The 22,870-nt window shown below is 39.8% G+C and overlaps 1 protein-coding gene across 17 annotated transcripts in view; it reads right to left on the bottom strand.

Annotated features, from left to right (window-relative positions):
• Positions 1 to 22,870, bottom strand: part of mgmt (O-6-methylguanine-DNA methyltransferase) — a 269,091-nt gene that overhangs the window by 114,935 nt on the left and 131,286 nt on the right. For 14 of the 17 annotated variants that reach the window (XM_058058117.1, XM_058058119.1, XM_058058111.1 and 11 more), the window contains one exon: positions 15,494 to 19,477. The exons of the other annotated variants lie outside the window; for them this stretch is intronic. In XM_058058117.1, the coding sequence (XP_057914100.1) occupies positions 19,349 to 19,477 (129 nt within the window). In that variant the 3' untranslated portion in view covers positions 15,494 to 19,348. Of the gene's footprint in view, positions 1 to 15,493; positions 19,478 to 22,870 lie in introns of those variants that run through there. 17 annotated transcript variants of the gene reach the window in all.

Genomic DNA, 22,870 nt, shown 5'->3' with positions numbered 1-22,870 from the left:
CCAAACAGAAAAAAAAAATGAAAAAAAGGTTCAGAAAAAGATGTATGATGGTTTATCGGAACCGTTCCTGCCACTTCCTGTTCTATGGTTAGCATCACAATTTCAGACAATCGTAGCCCCTACCCTCTCACAAGATTATGAGAGGATTGGGGTCACACTGAACATAAAATAATGAAAGATTACTAAAAAAAATAAAATGTAGGTTCCACTTCCTGTTCTATGGTTCTCATCACACACAATGGCTTTGCATCATATTCTAAAAATAAACGGTGAACATGACAAAAAAGGATTAAGGCCAAACGAAAAAAAAAATGTTAAAAAAAGGTTCAGAAAAAGATGTATGATGGTTTACCAAAAGCGTTCCTGCCACTTCCTGTTCTATGGTTAGCATCACAATTTCAGACAATCGTAGCCCCTACCCTCTCACAAGATTATGAGAGGATTGGGGTCACACTGAACATAAAATAATGAAAGATTACTAAAAAAAATAAAACAGTAGGTTCCACTTCCTGTTCTATGGTTCTCATCACACACAATGGCTTTCAATGGTTTGCATCATATTCTAAACATAACATGGAATTTTTTTTTAAACAAGGTTCCGCAAAAGATGTATGATGGTTTACCAGAACCGTTCCTGCCACTTCCTGTTCTATGGTTCTCATCACACACAATGTCTTTCAAGGGCTTTGCATCACATTCTAAAAATAAACGGTGAACATGACAAAAGAGGATTAAGGCGGAAAAAAATGAAAAAAAAGTTCAGAAAAAGATGTATGATGGTTTACCTGAACCGTTCCTGCCACTTCCTGTTCTATGGTTCTCATCACACATAATGGCTTTCAATGGCTTTTTCTAAAAATAAACCGTGAACATGACAAACGAGCATTAAGGCAATTTTCAAAAAATGAAAAAAAGGTTCAGAAAAAGAACTGTTCCTGCCACTTCCTGTTCTATGGTTATCGTCACAAAAAATGTATTGTATATGTTTATTGTCTTATTTTAAATAATAACAATAAAAATGATTATTTTTCAAGTAAAAGGACGATGGCCAGACATTAAACGTCCAGTGAAAGAATGCCAGATGTTCCCGAGCACGTGCTGCCCTACAGTACGTCAGCTCGCTGTATGAAAGTGTAAGAACAAGCAAATAAATAAACGTAAAACTAAAGTTAGCAGGCTGAGAAACGTTGCGGCAGCAGAAAAGTGCGGCGTGGGAGCGGCGCTGTAAATGAAAGGCGGCGCACGGCGGGAGGAACAATGGCCAGCTGAGCAGAAAAAAGGAGGAGACAAGTTGCCGGGTTGGAAGTACAATCAAAAATGACATGTTTGCTCAGTTGTTGCCAATTTTAAGCGCTCTGAGGCAAGGCTGGAGGTGCGCTAAGATGGTCTCAGCAGGTTCCTCTGTGCCCGAGCAGCTCGGCCACGCCACTCAATCATTCTGAGAGCCTCTTTATTGGAGAACTCTAATGGCCACCCTCCGCCATGATCTTAATGTGTGCATTAAATATTTATAAATCCCGGGTCAATAATGCCCCATAACCAGAGCCCGACAGACCCCCACCGCACCATGTGGCCCAACCCCCCTCGCTCCCTCTCGCTCTCAAACGCGGGCAAAAAGGTCACGGGGTCAGGCAATCAAAAGGGAGCGCGTCCATATGTTGCCACTCTTATCAAGACTTTGCTGGGCGCTGCTTATCTGTCAAAGGAGAGAAATATTGAAAGCAATATCGATCTTAACTTGACTTGCCCACGGCCACGCTTCAAACATCTGCTCGTGTGGATTGTTAGCTTTGAAAGGAGAAAAAGCTCCTTTTAGCGTTAGAATCCTGTGCAGGCGTATTGACCATCTCTGTCTGGCCAGCAGCAGCAGCAGCACTGCTAGCACGGCTAGTAGCGCTTATTAGCACTCATACGCCGTACGTCTCTGTCCGTCCCCGGCGGGACAACTTTATCAACCCGACTGGTGATTGCATAAAACTAAAATAAAGCAAAATTACTCACCATTTAAAGAAACGGATGTAGACAGATTTTATATAAAATACTGACAGTTTTAAATGCAGAAAACAATGGACTTATTGTTGATGCACACTTAAGTCGACTTTCAGCATCCAGTGGAACCTCAGTTAGCATCCGCCCCGGTTAGCGTTTTAAGTAAAAAAAATGTACACCTCAGTTTACGTACATTTTTTGTGTCTTGTTGTGTTAATAATATGCTGTGTGAGTCTAAGTGTGTTCTTAATGTACTTTTTTGTTTGTTTGTTTTGGCACAAAACATCTTTAGCTTCTGACAAAGACACAAAGCTAGCTAACAAAATGTCCACAACGGGACAACTTTATCAATTCGTCAGGTGATTGCATAAAACTAAAATGAAGCAAAATTACTCATCATTTAAAGAAACGGATGTAGACAGCCCCCCCAAATAGATTTTATATAAAATACTGACAGTTTTAAATGCAGAAAACAATGAACTTATTGTTGATGCACACTTTCTGATTCCTTACTGACTCACTTTTACTGAGTCACTGAAGCGAACCGATTCATCGATTCACTCAAATCACCCGTCACCGAGTGGCAGGGTACATAAACACGCCCCAGTATATTTATTACCCGGCTCGTAGGGGTGAGTAAGTCGACTTATCCAGTGGAACCTCAGTTAGCATCTGCCCCGGTTAGCATTTTAAGTTTAATATACACCTCAGTTTAGGTACATTTTCCGTCCCGTGTCTTGTTGTGTTAATAATATGCTGTGTGAGTCTAAGTATGTTTTTAATGTACTTTTTTGTTTGTTTGTTTTAGAACAAAACGTCCTTAGCTTCTGACAAAGACACAAAGCTAGCTAACAAAATGGCAACCACAACTGGAAGTCATCGGTTGACACAAAGGAAGTTGGTGTAACCTGACATGCTAACTAAACTTGCTAACTAAAGTTCCAGTGTAGTGTAAAGCGGTCCCATTATACGAACTTTCGGTGCTTTGTATTGAGTAGTGGGCTCCTACAAAGCAGCTACACACAATAGCTTTCCGGATCTTCCAGAATCTGCACCTCTCTCTGCAGTGTTTCCACTGACTTCCTGCTTCGCACCAAAACAACCTGTTTTAATTACTCCACCCCCCCAGGACTCCTCGCTGGGATACTTCCTGATGTATTATCAGCATCCGTTTCTTCGGTGTGCGCTGTCACGATAACGTATTTAGCATTCAGACGCCGCTGCTCGGGATGCTCTCCGAGCTGAGGTCCGATGACATCATGCGTGACGATGCTTTGAACTCTCCTAGCGTGACTAACAGCCATGTTACTAGCAAGCACGGCTGTCGATGTTTTATTACAGCTGATATACTACAAGAAATATTTCTTCATTAGCCGGCGCCCGGGTTAACGGCGGCGTCTCCGCGGGTGACTCGGCCGCTTTCTAGGTGACCATCGGCCGGGCAGTTCAGGTGAAAGATTGCACGGCGGCGATAGCGGCGCGCACACAAAAGGGTCGGGCGGACAATGAGGCAGTCAATGGAGAGCTGGCGGCTGAAAGCGCCACAATGGCCGTGCATGCTGGGAATTGGGGCTCGGGCGATAGAAAGGCACGGAACCTTCACGGAGGCCATGGAGGACAAGCATTCAGAAAGGAGGTTTTGTTTGCGCTTTATCAATCTGCACGTTCCCAGGAGAAAAAACAATTCCACCTGACCTTAAAAGCTGAATATTACCTGACACCAGGGTGTCCTAACTTTTTCCTGTCAAATCAAAGGATGGCGGCGCCGCTTGGATGTTTCACATTCATCAAGCGACCACGTAGACATGCTAATGTGTTGGTTAGCTTTCAAGGAAAAAGAGCTTGGATCTCAGCTTTGTGATCAACGTCTATTATTATTATTACCATCATTATTATTATTATTATTACCATTATTATTATTACCATGATTATTTTTATTATTACCATTATTATTATTATCATTATTATTATTCATTCATTCCTTTTCTACCGCTTATCCTCAAAAGGGTTATTACCATTATTATTTTTATTACCTTTATTATTATTATTACCATTATTATTATTATTATATTACCATTATTGTTATTATTGCCATTATCATATTACCATTATTATTTTTTATTATTATAAGAATTATTATTATCATTACCATTATTATTACCATCATTATTATTATTATTACCATTATTATTTTTATTATTACCATTATTATTATTATCATTATTATTATTCATTCATTCCTTTTCTACCGCTTATCCTCAAAAGGGTTATTACCATTATTATTATTATTATTATTATTATTTTTATTACCTTTATTATTATGACCATTATTATTATTATATTACCATTATTGTTAGTATTGCCATTATCATATTACCATTATTATTATTATTATTACCATTATTATTATTACCATTATTATTATTTTTTATTATTATTATTACCATTATTATTAGTCATTCATTCCTTTTCTACCGCTTATCCTCACGAGGGTTATTACCATTATTATTTTTATTACCATTATTATTATCATCATTAACATTATTATTCCTAGTATGAACCTTTTTTCCTTTAATTCCACTTTTTGCCTCCTTTTTCATCTCCATACTGTAACTTTTTTCTTTGTTTTTTTATTCTCTATAAAATCCATCTTGCATATTACAACTTTATATAACTTTATATTTGTTATCCTTTACTTTTTTATATTTAACTATTTTTTTATGTTTTTTTTCCCATAATATTGTGATTTTACTGACCTGATATTTAAACTTTATGTTGTTTCTTTTTTTCATTTTATTGTTTAATTATATAAAAGAATGTGCCTCCGAACAATGAAAAAAACCTTGGCGGGCAACAAATGACCCCTGTGCCGCCCTTTGGACACCCCTGCCGTTATTCAGGAGCTTTAATGGATGTTTCTGTGATCGTGTTTGTGCCAACGTTTGTGCAAGACAAGCCCCATCAAACTAAAAGCATGCCAAGCGTTTATGTTGGCTGAGGCGGATCTGCTGAGCGAGCTTCTTCGTGCAAAACTCAGCTCACTCAACTTGGAGACCACGGAAGCTCTGACCTTTTTTCCCCCAACAAAACATCTTTTTTTTTTGCTCCTAAATAGTCCGTGTGTGAATGGGAACATCTGATAATAAGCGACGCTCCCCGGGACGCAGCTTGGCAGCCCAAACCAGATCCCGACAAAGATTTCCACTTCACTCGCTGCAGTCGACACGGACGAGGAGCAAAGCACTTTGGAGAAAAAGAATCCATGAAAGTTGAATTTAGGTGCGGTTTGATCCTTCATCAACGTTGCACTACATTGCATTACATCCACTAATCATTGATGAGTTCGCCTCGGCGGCAGCGTAGCGTTCGACATACGGCGAAAACTTGCTTCCGTCGGTGGACTCCATCGTCGGCCGTTCATGTCGACATAAAAGTCGACACCTAAAGAAGACACGATTATGTTGACGTGTGTTGTAGACTTGCTAGCTTCCTCATTATTGCCGAGCTGTGCAAAACGACAACAGCATTAACACATGCACTTAGTGACTTCCTGTTCGGTGCAAAGTAAGCTTCAAAATTAAAAGCTTGAAAAAAGCTTGGAAAAGCTTTTTACAAGCTTGGAAATGTCAGGATTGGCACAAGCCAGAGTTTGAGTCCCCGGGTAGAGAGGACATCGTTGAAAGTAGAAAAAGGAGGAAAATACAAATACAAAATATAGGAACAGGAACTAGCAAAAACACAAAGACAGGCTAACACCAACACCACTAGACGGGGCGGAGTGCAGACCGGGTGAAGTCCGAGGTACAATCTGGCAACTATGCTTTAGCCATGCTAGTAAGAATGTAGCCTAAATATGCTTTTTAACATGATTAGAGCCCTGTAGACATGAAATAACACCCCTATAGTTACCTTTACACTCGGATTAAGCAATATAGAAGACATAATGAGAGAAAGTAAGACATTAGATATATTCACACAATCTAGTTATTCAGAAAAAAAACATTTTTACAAGAATAAAGTCAGAATATTAAGAAAAAAAGTTGTAATCTAACAAGAAAAAGTCATCATTGTACAAGCATAACATGGTAATACTACAAGGAAAAATAGTATTTTTTTAGTAACATAGAATATTTGAAAAATTTGGTTGCAGAAAAAGTTTTAATGTTATTATTAATATTTATTAATATTAATATTTATTACTTCAATAAATTCTTCATTGAAATTCAAATAAATCAGTCATTGCACAATTAAAGTAAGCGAGTAATTATTATTATTATTATTATTATTGCATTTTGTCATCAGAGAAATAAACGAGGAGTTAACATACACTTGATATCCAATGTTTTATTGGATATCTACTACCCAGCATGCCTTGCGGGCATTTGGAAATAATAGTGTTATGTTCTGCGCTTCGTTATTGATTTCTGTGATGGATTAACTTGGATGTGCTGTGTGTGGGTTAGTAAAGTATGTCCTTCAACTTAATGCCCCCCCCCAAAAAAAAATTTTTTTTGAACCCAATGCGGCCCGCGAGTCAGAAAGTTCGCACACCCCTGGTCTAAAGTATCAAAAGTATCAATATTTTGATTTGGGAATCCATTTTAGAGCACAAAGAGCTGGAATTGGTAGTATTGATATTTGTTCCACTTCCTGTTCTATGGTTATCATCACAATATTCCTGTCCCATTAAAAATCCATTACAATTGAATGCGGGTGTGATACTTTGATATTTAATCAATGTTGCAGTGAATTTCAAACCCACAAATGCAATATTTGGCCACGGCGGGGGTACCTGTAGACCCCCCCTTTCACCCACACGGACCCCCTAAATGTGGCCTAGTCTGAGAGCGTCGGGGCTGCAGGCGATAAAAAATAATATCACTGCAAGTGTACTTGCTGGTATAGAGCTCCTTTCATAGTCGCCCTCTGTAGTGCTTTGTCCAGTACTTCTGGATATGATATCATCTATTAATAATGTATTGGCAATGGATTACATAAAAAGGGAGCAGAAATAACATCCAATATTCATGCCCCCTGAGCTCGACTGTGTCCAATCCGTTTGGCCCATAAAACCTTCGCCCCATTTCCATATCCGCTGTGGGTCACGACGGGTCTGCCGCACAAAGGCGCTCAGAATCGCTGCACTCAGGACTGTAAGGCCGTAAAAAAATTAAAAAAAAAAGAAAAACGGGTTTTGTGAACAACCCCCCCAATCACTCCCTACTTCGGAAAAAAAAACAAAACTTCTTTTCCGATTTGAGCGCCCGCATGTGCGAAACCCGCTGCTGCATTTCCCTGTTTAATTGCGCCACTTGAGAAATTGACGTGGCTGTGAAACATGGCATGCATCTCGCCGTTATTGCGGTCCCCTTGGCAGGGAACGTTGATCCAACATCTGCATGCTATAGAAAGTAATGGAAGTAGCAGAGGTGGCAGCTGCAACTCTACAGGAAGTGTGCCATTTTCAGGCAGCGCCGCTGTGAGAAGCGCTAACTGCCAGCCTGGTCTTGCAGCCTGCCTGTGATTGCCAGGACGCTATGACAAACAGGCTGGGGATGGGAGTGTTGCATCCTGGGGGATGACAGCTTCTGTTTGATTGTCAATAAGGCTCATTAGCAGGAAAAATGGGGGAACGCGGAAGGAGATGAAATGGCTCGAGACGCCGTCGCCCTTGCACTTTCCTTCTTCTGTCGCGGCAAAAGTGTGGCATTAAAAGCATAAACGTACAGAAAAGAAACATTTGAACATGACTATTATTATTATTATTATATTTAAATTATACAAAACACTCAAGTCAAACTACATGACCTTTAAAGAAGCCTGTTTGCTGAGCGACGCTGCCGCCTGCTGGTGTTTTATAGGTATTACTGGTAATGAATAAGTTGTCAATTGGAGAGAGACTGTTCTGAAACGCATCATAACTTTGATAATCGTTGCAATACAATAAACAATACAAGTGTTACATGTACGATTATTATGACCATTATTATTCTTATTACCATTATTATTACCATGATTATTATTTTTATTACCATTATTATTATTATTATTATTGTTATTATTATTATTACCATTATTACCATTACCTAATATTATTATTATTATTATTATTATTATTATTATTATTATTATTATTATTATTAATACTAGTATGAACCTATATCCTTTAATTCCACTTTAGAGATTGGAGAGAGACAGTTCATCATAACTTTGATAATTGTTACAATACAATAAACAATACAAGTGTTACATGTACGGATTATTATTATAATTTTTTTATTACCATTATTATTACCATTATTATTCTTATTATCATTCTTATCACCATGATTATTATTAACATTATTACTATTACCATTATTATTATTTTTATTACCATTATTATTATTATTGACATTATTATTATTTTTATTACCATTAGTATTATTATTAGCATGATAATAATTATTACCTAACATTATTTTATTACCATTATTATTATAATCATTAATATTATAATTATGAATAATATAATATGAACCTTTTTTCCTTTAATTCCACTTTGGAGATTGGAGAGAGACTGTTCTGAAACGCATCATAACTTTGATAATCGTGACAATACAATAAACAATACAAGTGTTACATGTACGGATGTCACACTGAACATTTTAAAGCGCACACAGAGGTAGATCAAGCTAGTTGTGATAGTTTGTGATTTATATTTAACTAACTGGATTGTATGTTCCCGAGTAAGTTCTAGCTCCTGTTCTATGGTTAGCATCACACTAGTTGTGAAACTTCACTGTTTGCAATTATTATGATTGTATATGTAATGTTGCATATTTGAGGGCCTTAAAATGCATTAAAGGTCACCCGAAATTTGCAAGTGTATCAGGTGTGGCGAAAAATAAACAAAAAAATTAATAAAAATAGTCTGTGCCGGAGATGTCTATCATGACATCACGCAGACAAAAATCCTAAGAGCCAATGTCGATAGGAGTGGCAGATTCTGCCGGAGCACACTCTGGTGGCTGTCAGTGGGAAAAAAAAAATATGTAAGTCACTCCGGAGTATAAGTCGCAGGACCGGGCAAACCATGAAAAAAACTGACTTATTGATCGGAAAATACATGATAAAGTACAGTACTAGGAAAATAATGTAAAAAAACCCCCCAGAAAATACACGTTGAAGAGGTCCGCAGTCAATTCAGTTGAACGTTTGGTAGCGTCACCTCCATCTTTAAAACATCACGCACACCTCGCACAAAAGCTCATTCCTGCTCCGAGTGGCTCTCATTTTAGTCTCCACCCGCCTCCCACCCCACCCCACCACCCCCATCACCAAGTCTCAGGCAGCGGCGGCCAACAAAGCGGCGTGGAAGGGCCTTTCCCTGAAGAGTCCTTGTCACGCCGCGCCAAACCTCTGTGATTATCGTTGTTTTTGCAGAGAGTGTCCGTGTCTGCCAATACCGCTGTTCCATAAATGAATTTGGCCCCTCGTCAACGAATTACCTAACACGCAGAACTGTGTATGTGTCACATCCAATTCCAACTCACCGGCTTTGCTGGTGTGTGTCAGCTGGAGGACTTAATCATCAATCGTCAATCATAATAAGCCCGCTGCATTGATACCCCCCCCACCCCCTCCTTCCTTCCTCCGCCCGTTTCTCTTCTTGCACAGTTAAATAAAGTGGAAAGTGAGAAGTTAAAATTGACCTTGTTACACGGGGCCCCACTATTTCTACTCCTAATTTAGTGTATGGATTAATTAGTCTTGGCATGTGCGCGTATATCAGAATTCCGCCATCACATCGCCGTTCAAGCTTTTCAGAAACATCCCTGGAATGATTTCTGTCAGTCTAATGTGCATCCGCCGTCACGTCTTATTTATTTCTTTTTTTTTTTTTTTTTTTTTTTTTTGGAGGGCGGGGGGTGGGATTTTTTTCAGCGCCTCACTTTTAATTAATACTTAATTGGACAATTTATAGAGAGGACTTATTCCGGCGTTAGCCTCTAATCAATAGCCTCCATCTCCCATCATGCAAAATTAATCACGCTGACCTGTTATCAGCACACACACACACACATGTACACACACACACACATGTACACACACACATGCTACCTATGATGCTAACTGGCAAAGCCTGCATTTTACACGAGGCTTCAGGAATCTGGCTCATATTTTCCCTTCTCCCAGATCCAATCCTCCCCGTCATATAGATCGGGAGTCTGCGGGGGCCCAGAGGCGCTGACAGAGCCCAGATGCTCCTAGTCTGTCTGGGGGGGTGGGTGGGGGGGACTGTGGGAGACTGGTGCCATGGGGTCCTGGAGCCTCTTGAAATGCCGCCCCCCCCCCCAACCCTTCCATCCAGCCGCCCCCTCCGTCAACAAGGACCAAGGCTAGACCTGCACTTTGTCCAGGCTGAGACACGCTCCTTCACCATCAACGCCGACGACGCCGCCGACGCCGCCGCACGCTCTCAGATTGATACGTGCCGGGAGACGAGCGCTCACGTAAACGCGGCCGTTCCTAATTAGAGAAGCACGGTTCTGCTCTCGGGGTTCACAAGGTTACAATGACATACTGATACAAGGTTACTACACACACACACACACACACACACACTCCATGTTCTCATTTCATTCTGCTCCTTCTCATTATGAGAATCCTAAACAGAGGAAGGTGGTGTCAAACCCACGGCCTGGGGGCCAGATCGCTGCCACAGCATCATTTTATGTAGAAATAACCTTCGTCAATAAGATACCGTATTTTCCGGACTATAAGTCGCACTTTTTTTCATAGGTTGGCTGTTCCTGCGACTTATACTCCAGAGCGACTTATAAATGAAAATCTTTGTTAAATAAACAGGCTGCACGGTGGACGAGTGGTTAGTGCACAGGCCCCACAGCTAGGAGACCCGAGTTCGATTCCGCCCTCGGCTATCTCTGTGTGGAGCTTGCATGTTCTCCCTGTGTGGGTTTTTCTCCGGGTACTCCGGTTTCCTCCCACATTCCAAAAACATGCTAGGTTAATTGGCCACTCCAAATTGTCCATAGGTATGAATGTGAGTGTGAATGGTTGTTTGTCTATATGTGCCCTGTGATTGGCCGCCCACAATCCTCATGAGGATAAGCGGATAGAACTTGTAAAATAAATTACTCTAAAAAAATGCGACTTATGTATGTTTTTTTCTATTTCTATTTTTTCTATTAATCTATTAATCTATTAATTAATTATGCATTTTTGGCATTGTGCGACTTATACTCCGTAGCGACTTATAGTCCAGAAAATACCGGACTCAATTTCTTATTTAAAGATGCACTGCAGTGTGATGACACATTCACTCTGGTGGTCCTGTGATTACCATTTTTAATCAAAGTTTTCCATGAATTAATCACGATTAATTACCACTTGGAACCATGCTTGAAATATGACTGTATTTTATGTATCTCTATGTTATTGTATGTCATAAATAATACTTTCATTGATAAAAAATACAAGAAAAAGTACAGCTGCAAAACTGACAAATATTATATACAAACACATAGTAATGTGAGCGTGTTATTTTTGAAATTGGACAGAATTTTTTTTTTGTGTATTTTAACTTATTTGACATAAAAAGCTTTTTCTTTGTCATCTATCCCCTTTTTCAAATTCATCATACAATTGTAGAATACTACTTATGTATATACTATATACTATCATTCACTCATTTATTCACTCGTCACTACAATAACTTCATTTTTACACATTTTTATCTGTCGGTCTCCTTGTTAAAAAGTGGCCAAACGTTAATCGCTGAGATGCGTTAAAGGTTAAAAGAGCTCTGTTTCTTCCTGTCGTGCAAATGTAAACATGTGATGAATTCCGTGTCACTAAGCATGTTGACAATAAAAATATATATAATAAAATAAAAACAATACACATTTGGGATTCACTACTGATTTATTATATTTTATTTCCAAAAATACCGTATGTCGGTAACAACTTATAAATATGTAAAGACGCAGGTAAAATGTTCAGTACATCATTTTTACACGACTATGCTTTTATGCTCCAACGATCGTGTTTGTCCGCCGCACTTTGTTCAGCGGTGCTTGAACGCACCGTGGTGAAAGTTATCATTCATGAGTGGGGAGTACGCATACGAATATTAGGGCTTAAACCTGGACGGGCAGGAGGGTTTGAAGGTTGGGGTGGGGTCGTGGGGGGGGGGGGCATGTGTCAAAGTAGTCATTTTTATGGCCGTCTCAATTTTTTTTTTTGGTATGTCCGGAACAGAACCCGAGCAAAAACTGTAAATCCGACACTTGAATATGTGCTCGTGACCTCGACATCTGACGTCAGGACGATTCATTCATCCGTTTATTGGATGATGATCATCAAAGAAGGGCTGATTGCGTAACATCAACATGAGGCCATTATACATTTATAAGGTTTCACAGCTACAAGCAGCCCTGGGAGAGCCCATGTGGACGGCGATGAGAATGAGTTTGAAAGAAGCCCGTAAAAAAAAAAAAAAGAGCATCCTCCCTCTGACACGCACAGATCATTACAAGGGCATCAAAGGAAGCCATGTTTGCGATGATATCGCTCTTTGTAGCGCGGCGTGGCGCGCGTCCGTATTAGATGCTGCTGTTGCCGTGGCAGCTGTCGTGGCTGGCTGGCTGCGCGGTGCCTCGGTGTCAGGGCCTCCGAGGCCAGGCGGTCCCGGCAGACAGACGAGAGGGGGAGGAAACCCGATAGCGCGGCCAAGCCTCAGTCTGTCTATGTGAGCTATCTATTCCTGAGCCTGTCTGCTGGACTATCTGCATGGCAAACACTCCTCATGCGCCTCCCAAAAGTTAGCATTCTTTTTTTACCAGCACAAACTTCTTGGAAATAAAAACAAAAAACAATTATAGCTGCAAGCAGCACTGAACCGGCCGTGGGGCTGTCCTACCAAGTCAAACTAGTGCTGTCCTACCAAGTCAAACTAGTGCTGTCCTACCAAGTCCAACTAGTGCTATCCTACCAAGTCAAACTAGTGCTGTCCTACCAAGTCAAACTACTGCTGCCCTACCAAGTCAAACTAATGCTGTCCTACCAAGTTAAACTAGTGCTGTACTACCAAGTTAAACTAGTGCTGTACTACCAAGTCAAACTAGTGCTGTCCTACCAAGTCAAACTAGTGCTGTCCTACCAAGTCAAACTAGTGCTGTCCCATCAAATCAGACTAGTGCTGTCCCACCAAGTCAGACTAGTGCTGTCCTACCAAGTCAAACTAGTGCTGTCCTACCAAGTCAAACTAGTGCTGTCCCATCAAATCAGACTAGTGCTGTCCCACCAAGTCAGACTAGTGCTGTCCTACAAAGTCAAACTAGTGCTGTCCCACCAAGTCAGACTAGTGCTGTCCTACAAAGTCAAACTAGAGCTGTCCCAACAAGTCAGAGTAGTGCTCTTCCACCTAGTCAAATTAGTGCTCTCCTACCAAGTCAGACTTCTGCTGTCCTCCCAAGTCAGACCAGTGCTGTCCTACCAAGTCAGACTACTGCTGTCCTACCAAGTCAGACTACTGCTGTCCTACCAAATCAGACCAGTGCTGTCCTACCAAGTCAAACTAGTGCTGCCCCACCTAGTCAGACTAGTGCTGTCCTACAAAGTCAAACTAGTGCTGTCCTACTAAGTCAAACTAGTGCTGTCCTACCAAGTCAGACTACTGTTGTTCTACCAAGTCAGACTAGTGCTGTCCTTCCAAGTCAAACTCGGGCTGTCCCACTAAGTCAGAGTAGTGCTGCCCCACCTAGTCAAATTAGTGCTGTCCTACCAAGTCAGACCAGTGCTGTCCTTCCAAGTCAGACTAGTGCTGTCCCACCAAGTAACACTACGGCTGTCCTACCAAGTCAGACTAGTGCTGTCCTACCAAGTCAAACTAGTGATGTCCTACCAAGTCAAACTAGTGCTGTCCTACCAAGTCAGACTAGTGCTGTCCTACCAAGTCAAACTAGTGATGTCCTACCAAGTCAAACTAGTGCTGTCCTACCAAGTCAAACTAGTGCTGTCCCACCAAGTCAGACTAGTGATGTCCTACCAAGTCAAACTAGTGCTGTCCCACCAAGTCAGACTAGTGCTGTCCTACAAAGTCAAACTAGGGCTGTCCCAACAAGTCAGAGTAGTGCTGTTCCACCTAGTCAAATTAGTGCTGTCCTACCAAGTCAGACTAGTGCTGTCCTACCAAGTCAGACTACTGCTGTTTGCTTGTGAACATGGCTTCCGGAGACTGTTTTTGTGCGTCCTGTCATGACATCTCCATCAAATTTGGTGACAATCAGGGAAAGGGGCTATTAAAAAAAAATCCAATGAGAGTTCAGGGAATTTGTATTGGAGAACATCACATTTTTTTTTAGCCTGCCAGACGCTCTTGCAAACTTTCATGCATGTTGAGGCCCCCAGAAAAGGAACCGGAAAAGAGTAATAACAAAGCGGTTCCATAGAACCTTTGCATCGTTCTATCGCCTGAAAAAAGTTGCTATGAATGAATCACAGCTGTGGCTGCAGGAGCCCACTCAGGCTAGCATGTCTCCACCGAGGGGAGCGGGCTGCAATGTTATGAGGAGCACAGACACGGAAGGTGTGTTTGGATTTGATGTGTGGGAGAAAATTGTTCTATAATGAGGAGGGGTGCCAGGATATGAGATGGGAAGTGGGGAGTTGGAGACAGGATGTAAGTTATGAGAAGGAAGCTAATGTTGGGAAACGTCGAGGCTGCTGCTGTTGTAAGCTCAAATATTTCTCTACTGTACGGGCCGCTGGTGATTAATGCAACCTGGCCGGGTCAGAACCCTCCGCTCACACTCGCAACACCACCAAAACATATTCTTCCTGGACTCAAATGAGTGTGTGTCACATGTGTGTGTGTGTGTGTGTGAGGGGGTTAATAAATGTTGAATCAAACGCCGCACGAGACACTCACACTCCTTAAGGGTTGCCCATTAGCGGTGTGTGGGTGCATGGGGAGTTTATCAGTGTCTGGGTGATTTATGAAGTCAGACTCAATATCATCCACTTCACCCACACACATATGGACGTGCACATGTGCGCACACCAACACGCGTGGCCTCGCAATCACGTGCACTCTCTGAAACAGGGAGGTGGTGGAGGTGGTGGTGGTGGAGGTATTCGGGGTAAAATTAAAGGTTTTGCCGAGATTAACCGTGCAGATGATGAAAAGTAGATGTATGCTCGTGGTTTGGTTTTGAGCACGTTTAACAGCAAAGTGACGTTCAAGTACACCATGTTTGCACAATTCAACATGTCTGAAAAGGAGCACATTTAAAAAAAAATACCAATACCAATAAAAGAAATCATTAATTTTTCAAGTAAAAAAAAAACATGATGAGACAAACGCATTTTACTGCCTTACAAAACAATGCAGGTGCATTTTGTGAATTGACGTTAAACAATATTAATGTCAACATTTTCGGAGACCAAATACACCACTCATGTTTTAATAATAAATAAATATCATAACAACGCAATAGTATCATCTTTCATTGTTGTCAAGTTGTGGAATTGTCATTAGAAACATGTATTTCCTCACATGTAATTTATACTGTCGAACATTGGCAGCATTTCTAGAAATGCTGGCTTTCCAATTGCATTAGTTCAGTTCAGTTTATTTCGAACATAAAAAAAACATCCAAACCACAACAAACCAACCAAAATCAATACAAATAAAAATACATAGTATATTTAAATGTACATATGTTCGAAATAAATAATAATAAGACAATAAATAATAATGAACCATGAACTTTTCAAGTAAAAAAACATGACTCGACAAACATATTTTACTGCCTGACAAAATAATGCAGGTTCATTTTGTAATGTTTAATGTCCCATAAATTGACGTTAAACAATAATGTTGTCAACATTTTCGGAGACCAAATAAACCACTTTTGTTTTAATAATAAATAAATATCATAACAACGCAATAGTATCATCTTTCATTGTTGTAAAGTTGTGGAATCGTCGTTTGAGACATGCATTTCCTCATATGTAATTCATACTGTCGAACATTGGCAGCATTTCCAGAAATGCTGGCTTTCCAATTGCATTAGTTTAGTTTAGTTTATTTCAAACATAAAAAAAACATTCAAAGCACAAAAAAACAACCAAAATCAATAAAAATAAAAATACATAGTACACATTTCGAAATAAATAATAAAACTTTTAAAATAATGAACTTTTCAAGTAAAAAAAAAAAACATGACTGGACAAACGTATTTTACTGCCTTACAAAACAAAACAGGTGCATTTCGTAATGTTTATTGTCCCGTAAATTGACGCTAACCAATATTGTTGTCAACATTTTCGGAGACCAAATAAAGCACTTTTGTTTTGATAATAAATAAATATCATAACAATGCAATAGTATCATCTTTCATTGTTGTAAAGTTGTGGAATCGTCGTTTGAGACATGCATTTCCTCATATGTAATTCATACTGTCGAACATTGGCAGCATTTCTAGAAATGCTGGCTTTCCAATTGCATTAGTTTAGTTTATTTTGAACATAAAAAACATCCAAAGCACAAAAAAACAACCAAAATCAATAAAAATACATAGTATATATAGTATATACTATAGTATATATATATATATATATATATACACACACATTTCGAAATAAAATAAATCATTTCATGAAACATGAACTTTTCAAGTAAAAAAAAACATGATTGGACAAATGTATTTTACTGCCTTACAAAACAAAACAGGTGCATTTCGTAATGTTTATCGTCTCGTAAATTGACGCTAACCAATATTGTTGTCAACATTTTCGGAGACCAAATGAAGCACTTTTGTTTGGATAATAAATAAATATCATAACAACACAATAGTATCATATTTCATTGTTGTAAAGTTGTGGAATTGTCGTTTGAGACATGCAATTCATACTGTCGAACATTGGCAGCATTTCCAAAAATGCTGGCTTTCCAAGTGCATTAGTTTAGTTTAGTTTATTCCGAACATAAAAAAAACATCCAAACCACAACAAACCAACCAAAATCAATACAAATAAAAATACATAAATGTAACATATATAAATGTACACATGTTCCGAAAGGAGTGGGAAGAAGTCAAAACTTATCTAGTCCCACCCCCGTAACCACCCAGATTCCAACCTCATCCCAACAAAAACATATATTATTCCTTATCCACACAGAAAAAAAACATTAAAGAGCATCATGTCTTCTTATGCCATTTTTTTTTTTTTAGGACTGATTAGAAATAAAACATTTTACGGGAGAGGACTTTTTTTTGGTCCTCCCTGGACATGAAAGGTTAGTAAATGAAAGGCACACCTGAGGGTTAATTAATGATACATGAAAGAAATATATTGCCTGATATCGTTGATATGGCATACATGCTTCTGCTGTTATTCCTTTGTGGAGTAAAATACGGGAAAATAAACGTGATGCTTCAATTCCAGTCGTTTATGGCGATTGTGGTGCAAAGGTCTTTGTCCTGTAGTTTTGTCGCCAACAGGTTTTGATACTACAATTCATGGTTTTATGCAGTTTTTATTTATTCTTTTTTATGTCTAATGTTATTGTTCCTGTACTTAACGTCACTGCGCCCTCAGGGAATTGCATATTTGAATGAAAAGTTTGATAAATATGTCTTTAATAAACGCATACATCAACAAAACTGTCAGTCTTTGTTGTGTTGTGTCAGTTGTGATATAAAACTAACAATAACGCTGCTAGTACCGATATATCATGTAAAAGTAAGCAAAGTAATAATAAAAAAAAGGTGTAGAATATGAAATAAAAGCAGTGCCTTTGGGTACCTGAGCAATTACTGGGCCAATTACTGGCAACACGGCTGATGCTTTGATGCTGGTCTTGTTTTCACTTTGCTCCAGACAGCAGCAGCAAACTTCGTTTGCTAAATTTGCAGCATTCCGTGGAATTTAGTTAGCCACAAGCAAAAAAAAAAAAAAAAAAAAAGGAGGGTGCTTACAGTGCACTTCAGAGTGTGCCTGGCTTAAATGGGACCCCTTGTGGCTGTGTCACAACTCCCTTCGTTAGGGGGCTGACTGTAGCCTGTAGTCACCACAGGCATCATTAGCCCTCTGTGAAACCACAGACTGGCTCTCATTCTTCATCTGCCTGTCTCCACATCCACGCTTACCGACGACGGCAGCGCCAGCGAGAGCCTGACGGTCGGAGGAGGAATTCAAAAATGCAGCAGCAAAAAAAAAAAAAAAAAAGTTCAAATGTATTCAGAAGGAATTGGATCAGTAAAGGTTAGAGAGCTGAGGTTATTTTGGGAGGGTGGATTATTAAGGCTACCTGGGCTGCACAGAGGAGGAATAACTATGGACATGTCAGGGTCACTCCGGAATTGCATTAGACAGTGAGCAGAATCAGGAATTTAATAGGAGGAGAGAAGAGAATGAAACCGTCAACGCAACAAAAGATCCTTAAGGAGGGTGGAAGGGGCTAGTGGAAGTGTTCTGTCAAACCATCCACACACACACACACACACACACACACATTTTACCCGTCTTTCCCCATATGGTCCTTCCCAGATAAAATAATTCCCCTCAAAAGGGATTAAAAGCGAGAAATAAAATAAGACATAAACATGTAAGTCACGCCTGCAACGTGCAGGATGAATTCCAGGTTGAAATCTTGCACGTCGGGTTTTTTTTTTTTCCCCGTTCTGTACTGCCCTCTAATGGAAAACACTCCGGAGCGGAGCAGCTCTGACAAAACAGACAAGACGCGGAGAGGAGCCTCATCAGAAATTCAACTTTCATTTATTGTTAGTAAATGCAATTAAAGGTGATGAAAAAGGGCTGTAATTTGACACGTGCGCGCGGAGCTTAAAGCGCCGTATATAATGCATAAGACGGCGTAAGGTGTAAAGACGCGAGCAAACAATGAGCTCTAAATGGAGACAAAAACAAATACTCCACTACAAAGCTTTGGAGCCGCAAATTTCTGAGCCTTTATCACTGGATGTCGAACAAAGCACTCGCTTGGCAGGAAATTAAAAAGCCAACGAGAGGTACAAAGACTAATTCTGCTCAGGAAAAAAAAAAACAACAACAACAACAATGCGAGAGACATATTTTTAAGGGAATAATAACGCTTTAGAAAAAGCATTCCAGCACTATCTGGCAAACGCAGCGTGGGACCCACGGGAGCATATGTTTGTAATTCCGACTCTTCTGTTTAAGTTATTTTTGTACATTCTAATTCGGCAACAACTCAGTTACTACATTAACTATGCAGCACCTCTATTCTTGGATTTAAAAATATGAATATTTACACATAACCGTGTGTGTATGTGTGTGTTTTCTTGGACAGTTGGCGTCCGCCGTGTCAGCCCTCCTCGCGCCGCCTCTCGTGGGCGAGGAGCCATTGTTTGAGGTGGTCGCCCCTGCCGCCCATGTACGGGCCGCTCTGGCCGCTGCTAGAAATGACTCGGTGGCAGGGGATGATGAGCGGAATCTGGCAAACAAAAGAGGAATTCATCCCTGAGGAAGCGGACGTGCAACTTTTGTAAATGTTGTGCAAGCACATCTCGGGATCACTTTGATGTGGTGTCTTTTTCTGGAAAGGTACAATTATCTTTCCTGTTTTCGCCCCCTTCCGTATATTAAAATTCACTATGGAGAGTTGGATTTTAAGAATAACTCTATGAAGTATGAAAAAAATAAAAGTAGACGTCAGAGGGTAGGAGTAGTAGGAATGTATTATGTATGAAAGAGTCAGCGAGTAAACGGTGCAACTTTGAAGGAAGCGACGTGTCGACAATATCAATCTGCACGCGCATGTCGTGGCCGTACTTAAAACCTTCCATAACCGAGGCGATTGTTCCCATAGGAAAAACGGGAAATGCAATTTATTAGGTTTCAGACATCTCAAAATGTTAATAATAAATACATTTGATTTATTTTTGCCAAAAAACGATATGCCAATATTGTCCAACTCTCAATTTCCAAAACCAATATTGCATTTTCATGCTGATATCCGGTCAATAATTATCAGACTTCCCTATTTTTTACAGAACAGAAAACAATGTAAAGTAATTGTAAATGATAACCGCATGTAATTCATAATTCTTGCATATCCTGACATTTTTTAAATTAAATTCAATAGTGTTTCCCATCTTCAAACTACTGGCACTTGCAACTTTCTTTGGCCCCATGGAAGGTTATTTAGCAGTCATCAATGTAAAGCAAAACTCCAATGGTTTGAAAACCAGGGCGTATGAAAACCGAGGTTTTTACGGTACATTGGAATTACATTTGGGAATGGACGGCAAGGAACGTTTACACTAATGACCATCAGTTCCAGACGATGGACGCCCTCCGTGAAGCCATCTTCAGCACCTGGAGCAACATCCCGACTCGCCTCGTGGACACGCCGGCATCAAACATGGCCAAAGTAAATAACAAGAATGGCACAGCTAATCATTACGCAACGTTTTGTTTTGTTTACAATAAATTGCTTACTCATTCTTTCAGTATAACTCCCATATCTTTTTTCTGCATTTAATGCAATAAATAAAATAAAGTTTATTGTGTTGGAGTCGAGCGCTGCTGTTGGTGTGTTAAGGTAGGAAAAGACCGTCAATCTTCCGGGATGTTGGAATCCATCCGCTGTCACGGCAGAGAGGCGTGGCTTGCCGTGACATGCGTGCGTTAATTAGCCTTCCGCACGGTGGTCGTGTGGTTAGCGCGCAGACCTCACAGCTAGGAGACACGAGTTCGATTCCACCCTCGGCCATCTCTGTGTCGACTTTGCATGTTCTCCGGGTACTCCGGGTTCCTCCCACATTCCCAAAACACTCCAAATTGTCCATAGGTATGAATGTGAGTGTGAATGGTTGTTTGTCTATATGTGCCCTGTGATTGGCTGGCCACCAGTCCAGTCCAGGTGTACCCCGCCTCTCGCCCAAAGACAGCTGGGATAGGCTCCAGCACCTCCGCAACCCTCTTGAGGATAAGCAGAGAGAACTTGCCTTCCATGAGGACGTAATGTCTGTTTTGGTCAAAAAGTTCGTAAGTTACTCGCTAAAAAACGCAAAATATGCAACTTATGTATGTTTTTTTCTACCTAATTATGCATTTTTTGGCCTTGTGTGACTTATAGTCCAGAAAATATGGTACGTCATTTCTTATTTAAAGACGCACTGCAGTGTGACGACATGTTCACTCGGGTGGTCCCATGATTACCATTTTTAATCAATTTAATCACAGTTTTCCATGAATTAATCACGATTAATTACCACTTGGAACTATGCTTGAAATAAGACTGTATTTTATGTATTTCTATGTTATTGTATGTCATAAATAATACTTTCATTGATAAAAAATACAAGAAAAAGTACAGCAGCAAAACTGACAAATATTATATACAAACACATAGTAATGTGAGCGTATTATTTTCAATTTTTTTTGTGTATTTTAACTTATTTGACACAACAAGCTTTTTCTTTGTCATCTATCCTCTTTTTCAAATTCATCATACAATTGTAGAATACTACTTATGTATATACTACATATATACTATCATTCACTCATTTATTCACTCATCACTACAATAATTTTTACACATTTTTATCTGTCGGTCTCCCCGTTAAAAAGTGGCCAAACGTTAATCGCTGAGATGCGTTAAAGGTTAAAAGAGCTCTGCTTCTTCCTGTCGTGCAAATGTAAACATGTGATGACTTCCGTGTCACTAAGCATGTTGACAATAAAGTAAACTGACAAATAACTGTCAATTACAATTACTAATTGTACAATTACAACACTCTCGGCCAAAGACAGCTAGGATAGGCTCCAGCACCCCCCGCGACCCTCGTGAGGAAAAAGCGGTAGAAAATGAATGAATGAAGTAATGACATACATTTGTTATGTTTGACATCCCTAATTAATACGTGGAGTTATTTGCTCACTCCGTCCAATCATCTTACGCCGTTTATCGGTAGAGTCATCCATTTTAGCATAAGTTGGGAAAACAAAGACAACAAAACCAAAAACGCCATAACAACCGGTTTGATCGCACTCGATCCCGCATTCGGGGGTGATGGCTGAGTCTTTGGCAATAAATGTTTTCCACTCTTTCAAAAAAAAAAAAGTGTAAAGCAAAGAAGCAATCAAAAATTAATGGGTAAAAACACCAGCAGGATGAATATTCAATGGAGAGGGTGTCAACATTAAGATCTGATAACCCTGTGATCATTAAAAACAGGAAGTCGGTGGAGCGTTTACTCTTATTGCAGACGACTGCCAGGGGGGGTCCCGGCTTCTTTGTAAACTAAATGGCTGGAGAAAGATTAAACAAGCCAGCCTAAAACACTTCCATCATTGTAAATTCACAACAAGAGGAGCGGGCCGTGCTCGCAATGAATCACAGCAATTATTCCGAGGGAAAAAATTCCCCCCCCAATTGATTCGTGCAACACGTTAACCCTCCTCTTGTGTTAGGGGCGTCACCGACCCGTTTTACATTTTAATGCATAAAAAGAATCACATAACATTTGTTTATTGCATTGAGGCTTTTGGACTTTGTCAGGAAACTCAAAATAAAACCAAAAAAAATAATTTTTACTACATTTTAAAATGGTCTGGTTGAAATTATGATCAATGTATTGTTAGGGTCGGTTTGGACCCGGTTATAATAATATGACTATAAAGCAATATTTTGAGCCATAAGTGTAAAATTAGGAGAATTCACTCATTTGAGTGGCTGATTTACAATTTTGATTATGGAAAGAATGGCCAGAAGTACAGTAAAGTACAGTGAACCAAGATCTGGACCTGTTCTGGTTTTTGATTTCAAATTATACTAAAGTTATGTTGCTGAAAACAATAACATTTTCTACCTTTTTTTATT

The sequence above is a fragment of the Doryrhamphus excisus genome, chromosome 20 (genome assembly GCF_030265055.1).
Source record: "Doryrhamphus excisus isolate RoL2022-K1 chromosome 20, RoL_Dexc_1.0, whole genome shotgun sequence".
Lineage (NCBI taxonomy): Eukaryota > Metazoa > Chordata > Actinopteri > Syngnathiformes > Syngnathidae > Doryrhamphus > Doryrhamphus excisus.
Note: the sequence above shows the minus strand (reverse complement) of the source record. Positions and strands in the feature narration are given on the sequence as shown.